Here is a 20,662-nt window from a genome sequence, read left to right on the forward strand (position 1 = left end):
AGTCTCTCCTGCCAACCCCTGGCCAGTATTTCACCCACAGGTGTCTGCACAAGCGCTTCCCTCTCCTAGAAGCACCCTTTCCCGGCCTCACGATCCAGCCAGCTGTTCCTCTGAAGCTTATTTCAGGAGTCACCTCCTGGAAGCCTTCCCTGATATCACCTCTCCACTAGTCACCTCCCCAGCTAAGTCCAGCGCCTCCTCCAGGCTGTCTTCACTGACTTGTGGCCCCACTCCCTGGGAGCATCCTGAGGGCAGGGACACCCCCCACACAGCTCTATATCCCAGCCCCTGGCATGTGACCTGGTACCCAGAGAGAGCTCACTATCTCCACTCTCCCTGCAAGGCTGCCGACCTCACCTGCACGCAGCTCAGCGAGGGCCCTGCTCCTTCAAGAGAGCCTCCGAGGGAGGGAGGCGCAAGGGGCAGAGGGCGACCAGGCAGGAGGGCAGGCACCGGGCTGCATCGGGCCCTGTCCACGTGCTGGCTGTGGGGCCAGGCTCGACCACAAGCCTTCCCGGGCTCCCTCTGCTCACCTGACCCTACAGGAGAGACTGCTGGACTGCAGACCCCACTGCCATATAAGATAAAGCAGCAGACACACTAAACAGGCTTTCAGCAAAAGCCACCAGCTGGGGTGTCTTCCAGGGCACCTCTGACGTGCCTGAGACCATTTCATTCCGTGCACGGTGTTATCCACACACAGAAATGCCTCTAATTCTCTGCTCAAGAGCAAAAACGGTAAACACCAAGGCAGAGAACGGCGGTTACCATCATGGCTTATTTTTTTAAATCAGTTTCAAGATGGTGGGCCAGAAAATCATCTCATCTGTGCACACAACCTTCCCCAGCTCCGTCCCTCTGAGTCAGCAGTGAGCATCTTTTACTGCGTTTTTGTTGATGTCACAGATTTCTGAGCCCGATCTGGCCGGGCCCACGGCTGGAGATTAAGCCTTCCCCGTTAACGGGACTGGACCGGGACCCACGGCAAGGCGAAGGTGTAGTACACGCCCCTCGGGACAGGCTCTCACTCACCGCAGAACTTCCGGGGGGACGACCAGCTGGTCGTATTTGAGGTGTTCACGGAGCTCACTCAAATAGTTGAAATAGGTGATTTTTTTCCCAAACTTGTGACTGAAAAAGCAGAAGAAAAGAAAAATGATTAGGTGGCAACAGAGGGGCCAGGGGCCCGGGGGAGGGGCTGGCCGCAGGCGCACTGGAGGAACAATGCTGGCATTTTTCATATTAAGAAAAGTAAATGCTGACATAACTTAAAAACAGAAGATAATAGAAGCAGCGCACGTCCGCAGATGTTCCGCTTTCATAAGATGTGGATGCGCTGAGCGCTCTCGAGAGTCTCATCTGCATAGAAATAAATATCTGCCTCCAGTTTGAATCCGCCGTGAATTTGCATAGATATAGGAGGAGCGTGGGATCGGGGAGCCCCCTCCTCAGGGTGCAGGAGGGGGGCTCAGAGGGCCCGCGGCTTCTGGGGGCGGCAGCAGCTTTCCATTCTGCCGTCCCCTCTCTCTTCGAGGGTCCCGTGACCGCATCTGATTCCTCGTGACCTTAGGGACCCAGCGAGACACTCAGGTCTCTCTCCAGGACAGTGTCACTCTGGGGACCACGACGGGGCGAGCACAGTAGAGCCAAGCGCTGGCCGATCAATTCACCCACTTTCCAGGGCCTCAGGCCCGCCTTGAAAACAGGGGTTCTCTCTACTGAGCAGGACTAAACTAGTCCACCGTCCGAGACCTGGGAGACATCACCACCCGTGACTATTACTTGTAATGAGCCTCAGTTTCCCCAACTGCATCAGAACACGAGGATCAAATGCATGAGAAGTAGACGCTCCGCCCTGCGCCTGCTCCCAGTGAATGGGCACTGCCTGCTGCCCTGTGGGTTACAGGTTTACTGAGGTGTAATTGATACACAAAACCGGGCGAGTCTCGTGCACACAGTCTGATGAGTTCGGATGCACGCGAGCACCGTGATACCCTCACCACACTCGGGAACAGCACAGCCATCCTCCAAGGGTCTCTGTGTCCTTTGCTTTTGTGTGTGCAGTGAGAACACCTAACATGAGAGGCACCCCTTAACAAATTCTCCAGTGCACGACACCGTGTTGTAACCGCAGGCTCTAAGCTGCCCAGATCCCCACGCTCCGCGCCTCATATAACTGAAGCCCAGCTGTTCATCACAAGGCGGGCTTGAGCCCAGAGCCGCGGGAGGCCAAGCCGCATGCACTGGCTCCCCCTAGTGGATGAGGGGGGACCAGACCCCGTGTCCAGACCCCCAGCCCCCTGCACTGAGGGGCACAGGGGCCTCGCCGTTCTGCGTGAACCGTCTGCGGGGACAGGGGCGTCAGAGCTGCAGGGAGGCCCCTCGTGCCAACCCCTGCCCAGGCAGGAGCCCCCCTCAACCCTCTCTCTGCATTTCTGCCCGCCCCCCTCCAGCCGGCCAGGCATTTGCTGGACGCCAGGCTCTGCAGGTGCCGGCAGGGCCCTGCTTCCTGCCTCTCACAGCCCAGAAAGGGCCTCGGGGCAGCTCGTCCAGGGGAACCCAATGCGGTGGGCAGTGGAACCTCCAGGCCCTGCCTCCAGAGGGTCTGAGTCAGGGGTGGGCTGGGCCGGGACCCCCCTGTGCGTGGGCATTGGAGCCGCTGTGCCTGTCCTCTTCCCCCACGGTCAAACGAGGACTCCAAGGCTCATGCGGGCGGCCACGTGGCAGCCGACAGGCGGCGGGCCTCTCCTGGCACCTGCTTATGTCCATGTCTGAGGCAGGATAAGCGGCAGAACCGCACAGGCTTGAGCTGGAATCCTAGCCCCAGTCCTTACTCGCTGTGTGACCTCAGGCAAGCTCCTGAACCTCTCTGAGCATCAACCTCCTCTCCTGTGGAATAGGGAAAAAATACAGCTGACTTCACAGGATTGTTTTGGGATGCCTGGCACATAAGGTGCATGAGATATTGCAATTAAATTAATCACAAAAGGAAAATAAATTTTTTTTAAAACAACATTAGCAGTTAACAGTGAGCGCTTGCTAGTGCCAGGCAGGCCCTGTTCCAAACACTCCACATGTAACAAGTCAGTGAACTGTTATAACAAGAGAATGACTTAGTAGCACCATCAGCCACATGGGGAAACTGAGGCAGAGAGCGGCTGCATCTCTTGCCCAGGGTAATGGATGGTCAGGGGAAGCGCAGAGTCACTCCCAGGCCGTCTGGCTCCATAACCACCTCATCAGCCAGGCTGCCACGCTGCAACAGGGCAAGCACAGGTGACTTTTTTCCCCCAAGAACTTTAGAGTTTTCTAGAACTCAGAGCCTTGCTAAGGTGACTGACGGCAGAAGAACATCTGGACTGTCTTCTCGGGCAGCGGGTTGACAGGGACTGGCTTTCTCACTATGTCATACACGGCACCAGTGTGCCGGTCCTGGCTCAACACAACAGAACAGGGGAACAGAATCCCGCCTCCCCCGGGTGCGCGTCTGCGGCGCATGCAACCAGGACGGAAAACCGGTGGGAATTCTCTTTGGCCGCAGTCTCTCCCCGTATAAACGGGAGCCGACAAGTCTGCTGTTCCAGGAATTCTCCAGGCTGTGGAGCCTGCAGCCCCGAGAATCACATCTGACCCTGCTCTTGGGCCATGCGGTCAGAATTTCTGGAACAACTGTTGGCAACAGGTGGTGGGAGAGAAAGGCTCAAACCCCCCCGATGGAGCAGCTCTCAGTCCCGGGCTGTCACCACCTCTTCAAAGGCGTCCAGTTCCAGGAGATCAGACTCAAACCTTCCATGACTCTCACTCTGGTTGGAGGGTCTCAGCAGGATTTACCAACAGGAAGGGCGTCTCAGAGCACCCCAGAAGGAGTCTGTCCTCAAAGTGGTGACTCTGCTCAGCCAACCCCACATGGAAACACGCCTGCTCGCATCCGCAGCGGGCAGGACTCTATGTTGAAAGGGGGGGCACGGGGTTCCTCCTGGAGTCACCTCCCACGGCGAGACCCTGGAAGTTCCTTCTCAGTCCCAGAGTTGGCCCAGAGTAGAGGAGGCTCAGAAGGCAGGTTTAGGCCTCAGATAGCAACCTGGGAATCACAGATGGGGTGTGTGTGCACGAGCGTGTGTGCACATGTGAGTGCATGTACCTGTGTCCACGCTTAGTGGAGGGAGGATTAGGGACTTCGAGAGGGGCCAGAGGACGAGTGATGTGGAGGGTGACCAGCCGAGAGGCCACTGCGTGAGTCTCCTGCAGCTCCTGTAACAAGCGATCACCAACCTAACAGCTTAAACAACACAGACTGACCCCACAGGGTTGCGGGTCGGAGTCCAGCACAGGTCTCGGTGGGCTAAAATCAAGGGCCAGCGGGGCTGCATTCCTTCTGGAAGCTCTAGAGGAGAAGCTGTCCCCTGGCCTTCTCCAGCCTCTAGACGCTGCCTGCACTCCTTGGCGCATGGCCCCATCCTCCACCTTCGAGGTCAGCGACACTGCATCTCTCTGACCTTGCTTCCCTTGTCCCATCTCCTCCTGTGACCACAGCCAGGAAAAGTCCTCCTCTTTTAAGGACTCTTGTGACGACACTGCGCCCAGGCAGATACTCAGGAGCATCTGTTATCTCAAGGTCCAAACCTTGGTTTCATGGCAAACCAAGTCTGTTTGCCATGAAAAGTGGCGTATTCACAGCTCTGGGGATGAGGGCGTGGACATCGTTGGGGCCCTTATTCAGCCGACCACACCAGTGAAGAAGGGTCTCCAGGCTCCAAGGACCAATGCTTGCCCCGAGAGCTGGATGTGGTGACAGACACAGGGACAAGAGTGAGATGTGGCAGCTCAGCCCTCGGGGAAGCAGCTGCTCATGGGGAGACAGGCAGGTGTGAGAACCCAGAGCTCTCCACACTCTCTGGGGGGCTGGGGACGCTTCCCGGAGCAGGCGCCAGCTCTGGGGACCAGACAGAGAAGCGGGAAGGAGCTGGGGTCTGGCTCCACGGCCCTGGCTCCCACCTCAGCTCAGCCAGGGCTGTGACTCTGGGCAAAGCTCTCGGCTTTTCTCTGCCCAGGTGCCCCACTTATAACCTGGGAGTGTCACACCCACCTCCTGCGATGGCTGTGGGGGTTGAAGTGACGCGTGTCGGCTGCAGGCCCCAGAGCCCCCGTGGGTGAGTCTCAACAGGTGGGAGGAGGTGAGAATGGGCAGGAGGAGGAGGAGGCAGCAAAGGCCGCAAGATTCGCTCACAGAGTGTCCAGGGAAGGACGACGGTCCCTCGGGGGATACACCTGCCCCCTCAGCCTTCGAATGCACCCTCCTGGTGCTCAGGCGCTCAAACGTTCCTCCCGGGGAAGCCCTCCCTCTGGGCTCCCCCTCTCGGATACAACCATCCCACCTGAGTACCCTAACTTCCCTCGTGCACACCTGGGCCCTCCTGGACCGAGAGCCCCTCCTCCTGGCCGGCATGGGGCCAGAGCCGCCGAGCAATAACTGCGTCTATGGGTCTCTTCACTGTTTCACCCCCGCCCCCACCAGGCGGCACTGCGCACAGTCTGTGTCTGATGCATGTGGCCAAAATGGAGGCAAAGAGAAGACGCCCATGTGGCCCTGGGGGAGCCCCTGTGACCTCACCACCGCCTTGACTCTCGCTTCCCAACACTGAGACAGAATCATCCCATGGGAAGAGTCAGCACTCCCCTCACAAGAGGAGGCACGTGGAAGATGCCCCTTTTCCAGGCTGTAGCTTCGTCCCTTCAGGACTTTTATGGGGATGCTGCGTGGTATTGCATTCACTCAGCAGGCTTGGGGCGTCCAAACCCCACACATTCCAAAGAAATGCGGGCCCCTGACAAGCTCCTGGGAAACATCCCCTACACCCTTGGGATGACCTGCCTGACCAGAGTGCCTCTGTACCTGGGGCCTGGGGTCACACCACACAGTTTCTGCCAACAATGTGATTGATGGTGGGGACCTTGGGCCACACTGTTTGACCTTGAGAGGGGCTGGAGACTGAGTAACAGAGGTCAGCCTTGTGGCTCTCTAAGCGACTGATCCCCAACAAAATCCCTGGACACTCAGACTCAGGTGAGCTTCCGTGGTGAGCAATACCCTCTGCTGTGTCCCACATCATTGCTGGGAGAACTGAGCACTGTCGGCACGAATCCTCTGGAGAGACAGCTGGAAGCTTAGGCCTGCGCTCCCTGAACTCCACCTATGTGCCTTTGACCATTGCTGATTCTATCTGGATCCTTTCTCTGGAAAGACCATAACCGCGGGTGTAACAGCTTTTCTGACTCCTGTGAGGCCTTGTAGTGAATCCCTGAACCTGAGGGTGGTTTTGGGGACCCTGACGCAGATGCATAATGTGGGTGCTCAGGCAGAGGGGGCATTTAAAACACCAGGTGCAGGGGCTGGCCCAGTGGCACAAGTGGTTAAGTGCGCGCGCTCCGCTGCAGCGGCCCGGGGTTTGCCGGTTCGGATCCCGGGCGCGCTGTGGCGGCATCCCATATAAAGTAGAGGAAGATGGGCACGGATGTTAGCCCGGGGCTAATCTTCCTCAGGAAAAAAAAAAAAAAGAGGAGGACTGGCATCAGATTTAGCTCAGGGCTGATCTTCCTCACAAAAATAAATAAATAAATAAATAAAATAAAATAAAATACCAGGTGCAAACTGCACCAGCGTCACGAGCTGGCGCTCCTGTTCACGACCAGCAGTGGTCGTGGCACCCGACCTGGGCCAGCCCTGTGACCTGCCATAGCCCACAGGATGAGCAGGGTACCCAGACACAGAGACGCCCCAGAGACCAGACTGGCGGTGCCGGGATAGGGGAGGCTGTCCCACCCCAGCGAGATGCTCGCGGAGAGCGTGGCGTACCTGATGAGGGGTTTGAAGATGTTCCACAGGACTTTGATGAAGTTGGTGGGGTGCACAACGTAGAGGGCCTTCAAGTTCTTTTTGTACCTGAGGAGGGAAGGCCAGAGGATGTCAGAGCACGAGACACGCAGACACACCCCGAGCCAAACAACCCTCCACCCCGAGTCTCAGAACCTTCTGCTTCTCGACAGAGCCGAGTTAGGGATGCTGAACCAAACACAGAAAGGGTTCCAACTCGGGGAAAACCAAGACCCCTCACCCACTGCTGCTGCCAGGTGTGCACACAGCACTTTACAGTTTGCAGATTAGAGACCCTGCTTACCGGTACACTGGGGCGGGGCACACAGTGGAGGGCAATATGCCAACAGCTCTCAAAACTACAACCGCACGGCCCTGTCCTCTCTCCTCTGCTGGGCGCGATGCGGGGCGAGAAGAGAGCTCACTGTGCGGCTCCCAACCTCAGGCCACCGGGTGAGCCGCTGCACACTCACAACAGAGTCCTGGGCACCCGCCTAAGAAATGAGGCCCTTCGTAGCTGGCTTCACTCCCTCCTTCCTGAATAATTCCGTCCAAAGGCCCCAGGCTGAGCCACACAGGCTGGCACCCACCCGGGCAGGGAGGGCGGCTGCGGTCATGTGGGGGCCTGAGAGAGTGGGCAGGGTGGCAGTGGGGTCTGGCAGGAGTTGGGGTCCGAGGGGCGAGGAGGGGCGTCCACACGACCCGGTGCAGGGTCACCAGGGCTACACCAGAGCCAGCTCTTAGCCACTTGCAGGAGCCAACCCTGAGAATTTCAGGAATTTGGGAGCTAGTTAAAACAGCCATTATTAAATAATATCAACTTAAAATTAAGTAAATCATATTAAACATAAAGGTCATAAATATTCAAAACTCCACTCCCTAACTGTTTTATTGCATTCACTATTCCCTGGGCCCTGAGGTCATTTGGTCTGCTGTGTCCGGACAGGATGTGGAAGGCCACATAAGGTCACCACCGCCGTTCCTCCCAGCCCTGGGTCCAGGCCATCACGTTGGCAGCTTGAAACCGGTTGTGGTGGCAGGATTCACACCACGGAGAGCGGGGTGTTAAAATGAGCCTGGGTGCCGCCAGGCCAGAACCGGGGTGGGGTGAGAGGACGGGGGTGACCAAGGCCCAGCAAGAGGCGTCTGAGGCCACACGGGGCGAGGACAGTGGTGGCCGGGGTGCGGGAGCCAGAGGGGGTGAGGGCGTCCCCGCGGTGAGGAGACCCAACCTTCGCAGCCACGCGGGTGGGCAGGGCTTCCTCGCAGGGGGCGGTGACGGTGGCCTGCACGAGCTCAGTCCGAGTGGGGACGGGAAGGGGCTGTGCGGGGCGGGGCGGCCCGAGCCGGTAAGAGTCTGAGTGAGAGAGAGAGGCGGCCGCGGAGATGGGTCAGATGGTGGGCGGTCGACCCGGGAGCAGCTCTAGCGAGGGCGAGTCCCTCCCCGCACCAGAAGAGGGTAAGAAATGCAGAAAGGGAGAAAACCGGAATGACCCCGGGCGAGGGGGCTGGAACCACTGCAGGTACCTTGTGAGCACACGGTTCCAGATGCGAATAGGTAAGCGTGAACGTAAAGACTGATGTTGGTGTGTGTGTACACACACACACAGATACACATGTACACACACACCCTGGCTGTCCACCGACACGGCCTGGGAGCCGCCACGCCCCCAAAGCACCAAGCGCACCATCTCCAGACCCTGGTCCCTAGACAGCATCCTCCACTCGGGGCACCGAGGGCCCCTAGAGAAACAGCAGATTCCTGGGCTGGGCGAGAACGATACAAGATGAGCCTGGAGCATCTCGTGCTAGAAAGTGAAGGAGTGCTCAAGGAGTGACGGGGACACCTCCCAGGGACAGAGGGGCCACCGTCCAAACCTGAACAATCTGAGCAGTAAAATAAATATAGTCGCGGATCATAACCCAGAGAATAAAATAGGAAATCGCAGGTCCATATTGATATAAATAAACCAGAAGAGACAGCTCATGCTTACGGTAAAATGCCAACTAATAACTCAAGGCACCGTTTGGCAGCCTTGTCGTGATAATTAAGCCAAGAAACAGCAACAGAGGCAGAAGCTAGTACATAACCCTGATGAGGAGCAGGATACGTACAGGAGGGTCTCAAAGTATGGCCCAAAGAAACACTAACTAATTACAAAGGAAGGCTCTCGAGGCAGGGAGGGGGAGCTGCAGTGGCGTTCCGGTGACCCGGGGTCCCAGAGCACAGCGGCCACGAAGTCCCTCCTTACAGGGAGGTGGCTTCCACCAGGTGCCACCCATGGCAGGAGCTCCTTGGCAGGGGCGAGCACTCCTGGAAGGGGGTCACAAACGCTCGTGTGTGGACTGCTTCTCTCTTCAAAGGAGCGACCTGGTGGAACAGTCTGGAGGATGACAAGCCAACAGCAGAGAGAACAGGAAAGAATGCAGGAAACCCGCTGGTTGCAGCCATGGCAGAGGGAAAACCCTTGCTGTCTACATCTCAGCTAATCGGATCTGGAGCGCCACTTGCATACCTCCAGCGATGGGGAACTCACTACCCTAGCAGACACTCCGTCGTTGGATGGTTTTGAGGCCTCACTTCCATCGAGCCAAGGTCTGTGACCCCACCCTGTGCCCCGCCCACCTCTGTGGGCAGTGGAGAAGTCACACAGAATGAGTCCACCCTCCCTCCCTTTGACAATCCGAAGATCACAAATGACCAGGACCACCCTCCCGTCGCTGCCTCGCTCCCTCTGGCCCAGGTTAATCGGTCGCTGACCAGGAGTCTCCGCTTCAAGTCTCTCCTCCCACGGCTTCAGTGAGCACGCTGCTGGCCTGCCCCGCTGGACAGGGCAGACCCCGCACTCCACCCGCTGAGGTGGCCTGTAGCTTTGTCTCTGTCCACCGTCTATGCCGGTGACACCGATTCCAACTCCCCAGCCAGATTCTAAACACTGCAACTGGCACGCCTTACCTAAACATTAAGGACTTCTGTTGCTTTCTCCCGCTTGTAGAGTGAGACCCCGGCAGCTCCCCCAGCCCCTCCCGAAAGGAAAGGGACATTGCCCAGGCTGCTTCTCCCAAGTGCATTTGTTTCTTCGGGCTGATTTCTGGCAACTGAGAAGTGGGGTGAGTGTCTTGCTCAGCTCAAGGAATCCGGGGTGCCTCTTTGTCACAAGGGAAAGTGCAGAGGCCACCTGTCCTGAAAGGGCCACTTTGAACATGTCATTCACTTCTCCCCTAACACCTCCCATGGCTCCCCACTGCCTCCTAAACGAAGCCCAGTATCCTTAGCACGCCCCCACCCCCTTGCTGCCTCCCTCCACGGTTCCCCACGTGAGCCCTCAGCCCATCTTGCTCTTTCTTGTGTCTGCCACCTAGCAACACCCTGCCCATCACTCCAGGGGCCACTCAAAGGCTGCCTCCTCCATGCAGCCTCTCTGATTGCCCTGGTGGAAGGTGGGTACTTACTGCTGGCCCCACCTCACTCCTCCATCCATCCATCCAACATTTATTGAGAGTCCTTCCCATGCAGAGATGGGTCAGGGGGTGCGGCCGGGTGCAGGAAACAGACCCACTCATAAACACGCGGCTTTGCAGGTGGACTGTCTGCTCCGGGACAATGAGGCTGCAGGGAAGGGGCCGTTGATTCTCCTGAGACAAGCCATGAACGCTGCACGAGGGAGGGCTGGAGGTGGGGCCTGGTCATACCCGACGCTCCTGGAGACGCCAGATAATGACTGCACAGTGCATTCCCCTATGACATGGGACAGGAGACCAGGAAACTTCTCCCAAGGGTCTACAGACAATGACGGCTGGACCCAAAAGGCAGCCGGGAGGAAGGGCGTCCAGGAAAATGCAGGGGCCACCTGCAGTCCCTCTGACCCCTACGTCCCTTAGGAAGATTCCATCATAGGTCTGAAAGGGCTTGGCAGAAGGAAAACCTGGAGGAAACCAGGAAGCCGACAGTGCACAAACAGACTGCAGAGTCGACTGCTATGCACGACATCTCAGGAAAAAATCCACCGCTCTGAGCCCTTCCCAAGTGGTTCCCGCGTGGTGCGGAGCGGAGCGGAGCACGGGGTGGGAGAGGGAGACGGGGCCTGGGGAGGGGCCCCCACCCCTCCACGTACCAGCGGGGGACGAGGGTCAGACCCCTGTTCTCTGGGGCCTGAGTGTCTCCATCTGTGAAACACACTGCCCACTTACCCCCTCGGGACACAGCAGGCCCCCCGGCAGGCTGTCAAGTGCGGCGCTGTGCAGTGGGAAGGGCACTTGGGGGACAGCTGTGTGGTCAACAGTTCACTAGACCAGGGCCGGCAAACTAGGGTAGGGGACCAAACCAGGCCTGTGACTGGCTTTGTTTAACCAGAAGCTGAGAATGGCTTTACATTTTTCAATCATAAATGACTGAAAAAAGTTAAAAGAATAACAGTTGATGACATGTGGAAATGACATGAAATTCACATTTCTGTGTCTGTCAGTAACGTTCTACCGTAACACAGCTTCACCTACTCGTTTGCGTCTCGTCTGTGGCTGTGTTCACGCCATACAGGGCAGAGCAGTGAGGTGTGACAGAGAGCTGACGGCCCGCAGAGCCGAAATAGTGACTGTCTGGCCCTTTAAGAACACACGCGCCCACCTGCCCTGGATGACAAGCTGGACTGGACGGAGCACCGGCCGGAGGGGAGGTGACCCCACGCGCTGCAGCCTGGCTCACCCTACCACCCAGCCTGGCCCCCGTATCCCACCCTCCCCCACTGCACAGCCGTGACCCCTGTCACCCGAGCCTCCCCCTCACTCGGCCCGCAGCCTGACGTCCACCCCCAGGCCCCAGGGCACGCACTTCCTGTCGAACTCCTTGTAGGTGCTCTGCAGCCAGCCCAGGGATGGCTTGTTCCGGCTGTTCAGCCCGTAGTGGAAGTAGACGATGGTGTACGCGCTCTCCACGTACTGGTCCAGCATGTACTTCAGATACCTGGGCACGAAGCACGAGACTGGGTTACGAACATCTCCTTCTCATCATCACCGAAACCAAACATGCTCCCCTCAGTGGGGCGCCAGCACCCGGCCACACGGAGACTCTGCCGCCAGGGGGCCCAGGCCTCGCTTGTTAGATGACAACCGAGGCTCAGAGATGTTAATTAACTTGCCTAAGGTCACACAGCTAGTGAGTGGATGTGGTAGGCCGAAAATGATCCCCAAAAGACATCCTTGTCAAGAACCAGAACCCATGAACGTGACCTTATTTGGAAAAGGGTCTTTGCAGGAGTGAGTGAGTTGAGGCTCTTGAGAGGAGGAGTTTAGCCTGGATTAAATGCATTAAATGCAATCACACATATCCTGATAAGATAGATATAAAGAGGGGCAGCCACAGAGGGGAGATGGCCACGTGGGGATGAGGCAGAGCAGAGAGCGAGGCAGCCACCGCCAGGCGGGTGAAGGGTTGCAGACAGCCAGGAGAAGCTCCAGGAGGCGAGGGAGGATCCTCTGGAGGAAGCCTGGCCCTGCCGACACTGATTTCAGACTTCTGGCCCCAGGACTGTGAGAGAACAAATGTGTTGTTTTATGCCACCCAGTACACAGTAATTTGTTATAACAGCCACATGAAACCAACACAGAGGATGAGCGGGGATTCGAACCCAGGACGGACTCCTCGGCCCCTCCGTCTCAGACTCCCTGCTGTTCTGTGCATTTCTAGAAGCAAGCAAGTCTTTCTTCCTGGATTAGCTCCTAACATTTTTTCTTTTTCCTGTAGAGCAGAACTCTGCCCTGCTTCTGTCGTGTGACCGGACCCCACAGCCCAAGCTCCCCACCTGTCCACCACCACGGCTGGAGGCTGCAGGGCCCTCGGGCCCTCCCCGCCACACTTGTGGGCCCACTTGAAGAGCCTCGTCCAGCCACCTGCAGGAGACGAGCTGCAGAAGGGCCATGCCCAACCTCCAGCCTCATTCTGGCGGGGGCTATGGGCACCGAGCCGGTCGGGCCAAGTTCCTGCACATCAGGTCACTTGAGTCACGACCTACAAGCCCGTCTTGTGATTCATTAGCTGGCGCTCCTGGGAAGGTGGGCCCGGCTCCTCTGAGGCTGTGGCAGCGAGTGCACCTGCTTTCGCCGTGTGCCGGGCGAACGCAGCCTGCAGGAGCTCTGGGGCCCGTGGGGTGGGCTGGGTGCTCGTGGGGACAAGCGTCCCCAGAACCGCTTCAGGAGAAAATGCCAGCAGCCTCTGGCCGTCTGCAAGGGTGCGGCCGGCCCCTCACTGCCGAGACACGGCGGTGGGATCTGCCCCTTGCACTAAAGGACGTCGGCTTCTCCTCTGCTAGTCTGGTTTCGAAACTACCCGGCTGGCAGAGCCCGGATCTGAAGGCAGCAGCCTGACTCTGAGTCCACTCTCCTACCCACACGTCCCGCCCCGGAGAGCCACGTGCCTCCGCCGTCATCACTTTGACGTGTAAAGACGGTGCGAAGTTGACCTCACTCGGGGCGTGGTTTTGGCTCACCGCTTGCAGAGGCAACTTCAGCGCCCGGACTCTCCAGCGCGTCGTCTCAAACACCATTTGGACTGAGCCACGGGGGCATAATCCACCAAGACCACCCCTGGAGTCGCCCTCACAGACGGAATGCAGATGGAGAGCTCCAGTTTCACACAGAGTCCCGGGGCCGCTGAGAACTGCTCATCTCTTCTGTAAGGATGGTTGCTTTTGCATTTCTTGACTCTTTCTCAAGAAAGGGGGAATCGGGAGAATGTCTCTGCTCAGCTCACTTATACATGTCGGGCACCTCTAGGAAGAGCGGGGACCATTCCCTGGCCCAGTGGGCCCCCGGTTCCTTCCGTAAACGAGCCAGCCGCGCTCCTCTTGGTGCCTGAACACATCCGCCCCGTGGCTCAGCATGGGAAGTCATCAGCTAAATTACTGTTCAGCGTCAAAGACGTGGACTTCTTTCTTCCCGCATTTCAAAAATAGGAGCGCACATCTGGCCACAGGAAAGCTGCCCACTGGACCGGGAGAGGAGGATGATGTACTTGGTGTCGATTTTTTCTTAAAAGCCATGGAAAAAGCTAAGCCTTAGGGCTCATCCTCTCAAGGCTAGGAAGCCCACAGGGCACCTTTCGGTAAAGTAGAAACAGCTGCTCCTTCCCCTAGGCAGATGCATTCCAGCACTGGGTGAGGAGAGTACCAGCTGGAGAGCAGGCCCTCATTTCGATGCCCTTGTGCAGTGAAAAACCTACACAACTGTTCTAAGCGGCCGTGCTAACCACTTACATCCGGAAGTGAAGGTTTCTTGGGCAGGTGCACGGAAGAGCACAAGGTACCACTTGTCAGAGGTACTTTTTCTTGGATTGAGGTGAAATTCATAACGTAACATGAACCATTTTAAAGTGAACAATTCAGTGGCATTTAGTACATTCACAACATTTTTCTAAAACGTTCTCATTGCCCCAAAGAAAGCCCATCCCATTAAGCAGTCATTTCCCCTTCCCCCCGACCCCACCCCGGCAACCACGACCCTGCTTTCTGTCGGGAGTACTTTTGTCTTCACAAGAAAACAAATCCTGAGCTCATTCCTGGCCCAGCAGAGCTGACCCACAGGTCATGGATTATTTGATGGAACAATCTGGCAAAGGAGTGTGCTTAATCTCAGAGGACGCGAGGATGAGAGCTCTCCCGGGACCAGGCGCCCCTCTCCCTGGGGCCCCATAAGCACTGAGAGGGGGTTGCAGACCGGCGTCAGCTCCCCCAGGGAGGCCGGCACTTCCTGGAGGGCCAGCTCGCCGTCCGGGGTCACCTGCCACCCAAGAACTCCACGGCCGATCACGCCACACGGCAGCAGAGCTGGCTGAAGGCTCTCCAGGCACCTGCTCCCGGCAAGCCTTTGCCGTCACCACTGTATCTTCAGCTGCTGTCAGAAGATTCTCTAACGGACCAGATCGGATGCTTGGGTCAGGGGATTCTCAGGAAACAATGAGCCCAAAGGCTTCCAGGTGCTTCTACGATCAGACCTCGTCTTTGCTCATTTCCAGTGGGGGCTCCAGGTCACGGCTGCCCCGCACTATTCTATGGGTAGAAAAGTCAGTCGGCTTTAACAGTCGGGAGCCGGGACCTGGCAGCAGCGCCCGCACAGCCTCCCGTCGCGTGGGGTTCCGAGCGTCCCCAGAGTGAGCGAGTCCACCCGGGCCAGCCGGCGCTCCTCTCTGTCCCTCACAGGGGCGCACGAGTGTTTCCAGCGCCGCCCGGCGGGTTTGGCCGCGGGAGGGAAGTGCAATCAGCCCATTGTCAGAGAACAGATTCCAAGGCCTGGAGCACCCACGTGACCGCACGGGCACAAGAAACACCCCAAACGCGGCGTTGAAGGTCAGCCACGCAGGCCCCCTGGCCACTGCAGGAGGCTGGGCAGGGACTCGGCTCGCAGCGTGACCTGCTGCACAGGAGGACACAGCTTGAAACAGCGGCCGCGGCCGCAGCGGAGCAGGCGCTGCCCTCAGAATGCGGCCTCCTCTTCTGCAGACCGAGCTTGTCGCCAGGGCCCGCAGCCACCCGCTCACCCGCAGGACGATCCTGGGCGGAGGCGCCGTAGCGGCACTTGGCCGACTCCCTCCAGCTCCAGAGCTCATGGAGCTCTCCGGGTCCACCGGGCAGGGGCCCTGGAGCAACGTGGCCATCGCACAGAGCGGACGGACGCCGGCAGTGAGGGACAAGATGGAGGAGGGGTGACAGCGGCCAGGCCACACGCAGGTGTGTGGACGGTGCTTCCTTCTGAGCAGCAGGAAACGAAGCAAATGCAGAGGGCGCCCGCCTCCCCTGGCTTGGAGAGGGAGGGAGGCTGACCTAAAAGGGCCCCGAGGCCCAGGGCCAGAGCTCCAGTGGGCCTGAAGCCGCCCTGGGCTGGAGAAGGCGTCAGTCCTCCGGGTGGGTTCAGTGACCTGGCAGTTGATGTGACACCCACCTGGGGACCTGCTGGTCAATCCATGAAGGTTAGCCTCTGACCCTGAGCACTCTCTCTGTGCCGAGAGTGATGGAGAGGAAGACACACACGTAGGGGCGGGGAAGGGCGCTCCACAGAGGGGTGTGCACACAGGGGGAGGGCGCACGGAGGGGCGCACGCCCAGGACAGAACTTACTCCAGCAGACGCCTGTGGTTGAGCTCGTGCGAGGGGGGCAGCCGGCAGCAGCTGAACGTGACGACCCGTCTCCCGAAGCGGTCCTCCCCTGCAGAGCAGACACAGGCGTGAGCCTTGAGCCGCCTCCTCCTAGAATGCCCGTGGGCGTGAAGAAAACCCAGCAGCCTCCCGACCGCCCACCTGAGCTAAGAGGCAGGACCTGCGCCCTGAGCATCTACTACAGGACGCTCCACACACATCAGCCAAGTTCACCTTCACCACCAGCCTACGTGCTGCAGACGATCTCCCCCACTTCCGAAACGGAAATCTGGGCCCAGAGCGGGTAAGTCGCCAGTGCAAAGCCACACAGCAGGCCGAGGGCACCGAGGACTGAAATCTAGATGCATCTGGCTGCAAAGCCAGCGTCTGGCCACTCTGCCTGCTGCCTCTTCCCCCCAAAATTAAAGCGTCCCCCTGGGGCCCCCCAGGACTCTGGGCCTTGGAGAAGGCCGGGTGGTCTGGGGGACATGACCTCACTGGGTACAGGAGCCCTCTCAGAAGTCCCGATGCTCAGTCCTGGCCCCCGTCATGGCCCCAGTGACCCTGTAATTGTCCTGACACAGCAGTGCTGGCCCCACATGGGACAGCGGAGGGGGTAGTCCTTGAGGGCCAGCACCCCATCTATCATCTGTGCCCCAGAACCCAGGCTTGCTGGCCAGGCCTGAGGCTCAAATGATGTCCAACAATCAGTTATCGATTGACAGGAGGACTGATTATACAAAGATCATCAGCAACCTGAAGAAAATAAGGGGACCCTTCTGGAAATGACTCGACTTTAAACTCACTTTCACTGTAAAGAAGTATTTACATCTGTTTTCAGATATTTACTCGAAATGAGAAAGGATGACAGCAGAGGTTTCTCATCCCCCTCCAGCTCTGAAAGGTAATGAATCAGGATTACGCACACGCCTGCACACACTCGCATGCACACGCACACACACCCACGTGCGTTGAGGTCCTTGCCCCAGCCACCCGTCCAGGACAGCCGTTTGTTATTTAGGACACATCCGACTCTGCCCAGGAGCCCGGAAGCCGCCCTGATGTTCAGAATTCTAGAGTCGTTTCTGTTTTCAAATACAGCAGCCTTTTCATTGCACAGGGTCCTTAAGAATTCCGGTCATGCTTTCCATTTGTTTAGACAGCTCCCGTTTGAAAGGACTGCACTGGAACCACACATTTCTCTGCTTCCCTTGCAGAGTGGGAGTCTTCGGGCACAAAACCTTCGCTGGCTCTGCCTGGAAGTACAGTGGTTTCCAACATTTCTACCATCGTGGAGGCCCGGGGCTCCACGGCCGGCCCGAGTCTCTGCTTGCCCGTGCGGCAGAAGGGACAGAACAGCTTTGCTTCCGAAGTTGGGAATCATTTATGCGGCTACTGAAGGAACAGGAATTAGATCCCCCTGGGGATGAAGGAGAAAGTTAACATTTGTATCGAAAGGCCAAAAAAACTGAGTCACATGATCATCCGCCATCAGACCAAGTGGCAAGTCCCGGGGACGCGCTGAATAATCTGGAGAATGGAAGATCGAGTCAACATGCGCTCGCTGAGGGCCCACTGTGCGCTCAGCTCTGGAAAGACCAGACACTGCCCCTGCCTGGCCCCGCGGCCCAGGGGAGAGGGTAGGGATGTGGGGGGGTCTCTGAGAACCAGCGGGGCCCCCGGCAGCCACAGCACATCAGCAATGACCTCTACCCAGGGTTGGGCCACACTTCACAGGTGAAGGGTGCCGACCCCCACTTCAGACACCCGCTGCCAGTCAGGGGTCCCCAGGCCACCCCACTTCTGACCAGCTGGTGCAGATTTGGAGGTTCCCACTACCCCCTCAGGATCGACAACTCCCCAGCTCACAGCACTCGGGAGACTGCTATGTTACCACCACAGTGTTCTTATAAAGGAGACAAATCGGGGCCAGCCAGCAGCGGGGCGCACAGGGGAGGTCGGGGAGGGTCCTGCACACGGAGCCTCATGCCCTCTCCCCACGGATTCGGCGACATCGACGTGTCATTACCACCCAGGGCGGCTCGACGGAGCCTCAGGGTCAGAGCTGCTATTGGGGTTTCGTTACGTAGGCCTGACTGGTGACTCGTGATTCAATCGATACGCAGCAATCAGTGGATGGATCCATAGGTACTGCTGATTGAGTCACTGCCAACTGACTGATCTCAGCGTCCAGCCCCTGAGCTCACACAGCCCCAGCCCTCTAACCACACGCTGGTCTCTCTGGCACCCAGCCCCACCCCGGGTCATCCTGTTAGCACCAGCTATCCAGGGTCCTCCACGCGTCACCTCTCTGCATCAACTATCACGAACCACGAAGACACTCCCATCACTCGGGGAAGTCCACGGACTTGGAGGCTCCTCCCAGGACGCCGGGACAGAGGCCAGACACATTCTTTACGGTGTCCCACAACCCTGCACGCCAGCCCACGGTCCCCTGTGCCAGATGTGTGACCAAGGGGCTGTGCAGGGTCCTCCACCCAGCAGGCCAGAGCGTGGAGGCCGAGCTCCAGAAAAAGAAGAGGAAGCACGAACCAGGGTGTGGACGATGACCTGTGGAGGGCAGAGCGGGCATCGGCTCAGGGGACACCCTGGTCGGCCGAGGAGCAGCATGGGGTCTGGGCAAAGCTGTTGTGTGTCTGACACAGACATGCCACCCCGGGCTGCGGGGCCCGAATGGGAGATGGTGGTGGGAGGCAGGGGTCGAGACCACTGGGATGAGGAGGGCCACAGTCTGACTTCGGCCTGTCGACACTGGGGAGCCCGTGAGGAGGAGTAAGGGTCACGATCTGATGGGTCATTTGGAAGGCCCTTCCGGCCGCTGGGGGGAGCATGGCCTGAAGCAGGATGTCCCAAGTGGACACTGCATGGTGGAAGGGAGTGAGGAGAAGGGGGACAGAGACCTCCAGGACTGTGGAGTGACCAGTGAAGGGGGCAGGGAGAAGGTCCCACTGCTGGCTTGGCGGCCAGGCCATTTACTGTGGAGAGGACCCAGGAGGAGGAGCCAGTCTGTGTGTGGATGGGGTGGGTGGGGCCGACGGGGGAGGGACACTAGGTGGACCCATGCACAAGGACTGGTGCTCCATCAAGGACAAGAGTCCCTGGCATGGAGGTGAAAATGTCCTGGGGTGGACGAGGGGCGGGGAGGCCTGTGGGCAGCTGCCCAGGCCGGCGGATCCCAGGAAGAGTGAGGTTCATCCACCAACGCACTCAGCCGACATCCACGCAGCATCCTGGTGGGCAGGGGTCAGCAGGGCCCCACCCGCAAGCAGGCACCGTCTGGCTGGGAAGAGGCAGGAAGCAGAGCACCCCACCCCACGACAGGGAGAGGCGGCCAGAAGCAGAGCCACTCAGCGCCCGACAGAGGCGGGGATCTCAGGGAGAAGCATGGGGAGCCTCAGAGGAGCAGGGACGAGGGTGGGGGCCGGATGCCCCCGCCATAGTGAGGGCACAGCACGGCCACCCCAGGGCCATGAGCCGTGAGCAATCCCCGGGCACCCGCTTAGTAAGCAGTCACCGCGCGTCTGTGTTAATGACACCTGTCATCGTGAACAAATACCCCTTCGCTGTTCTCCGTGAACAGAGGCCATCGCATCGAAAACAGGCTTCAAAATGACACAATATGGAAGGAAACGAAAACCATCAATAAAATGCAAATTCTGCAAGGCGTCAGCTTAATTCACGGCCCCACCTTCTCCCCTCGCTGTTTACATCACAACATGGTTCTGTCTCCGCGGCGGGAGAAGCCAGTTTATGAACAAAGAGATGATTTCCTGAGCCGAGATGGTCACTCGCTCCAGAGGATCCACCACCTGCTCGGGGTGAAGGCCGACGGAAACGCATAACCGAGGCGGCAGCCTCGTCGGGAGCGCTGTGGGGGTTTGTTTCAGATTTTCTGTTAAGGTTGCTAACCTTGTCTGCAGAAGTGAAGGGAGATCTGAAGACTCGTCTGCTCTACATCCTGCAGGAAAGCCCGGCTGGGGGCTGGACAGGTTGCGAGGAAAGACGTGGGCGTGGGGCAGTGACGCGTCATCCGGCAGGACCAGATCCAGCGTGTCCCTCTTTCTCGTCTCTCTTCTCTGCCACTCCCCACTTCGGGGCTCTGAGATTACACCTATCCTCTCCAGATCCGATCCTCGGGGCCCAGAACCTTAACTCTGCCCCCTCCGCTTCCCACCACCTAATCTCTGTCTGAGCTCGTAGCCCCAGACGTAGACCGGAGCTTCGGACGATGACCACTTCTTAAAACATTGACATCAATTTTATTTACAAAACATTATCTAAGAGTTAAAATTCTACAAAGCTTCCATCTGGCCAAATATACAACCCCCTTAAGTCATGACAGATCATTTGCAATTACTTTTGACAAGAGTCTTTGGTTCTGGCTGTTCAGCACGGGGGTGGAAATTACGGGATCCCCTTGGTGAGGACTAATGTCTGCTCACCCCTGAAGCAGATCCCCCAGCAGGAGCCCTGGATGGCACGTGCCGCTTCCGGGAGCAGCAGGAGGGAGGGGCTCCAGGTCCTGAATGTTTCCCAGGCCCACACAGGAGCGTGAACTGGAGTTAGGGGCGAGGGGACAGAGCTGGATGCTAAGGTGAGGCCTGGGAGGAGGGGGACAGAGGACCGACCATCAGTGAGGGAACCCGGGG

At 58.3% G+C, this 20,662-nt stretch overlaps 1 protein-coding gene across 1 annotated transcript in view; it reads right to left on the bottom strand.

Moving 5' to 3' along the window:
- The window catches only part of ARHGAP8 (Rho GTPase activating protein 8), a 52,947-nt gene that overhangs the window by 24,846 nt on the left and 7,439 nt on the right, over positions 1-20,662 (bottom strand). Inside the window, 4 exon segments of the mRNA XM_058568164.1 lie at positions 1,033-1,131; positions 6,854-6,940; positions 11,700-11,831; positions 15,975-16,062. Coding sequence (XP_058424147.1) covers positions 1,033-1,131; positions 6,854-6,940; positions 11,700-11,831; positions 15,975-16,062 — 406 coding nt within the window.

The sequence above is a fragment of the Diceros bicornis genome, chromosome 25 (genome assembly GCF_020826845.1).
Source record: "Diceros bicornis minor isolate mBicDic1 chromosome 25, mDicBic1.mat.cur, whole genome shotgun sequence".
In the NCBI taxonomy this organism is placed as follows: Eukaryota; Metazoa; Chordata; class Mammalia; order Perissodactyla; family Rhinocerotidae; genus Diceros; species Diceros bicornis.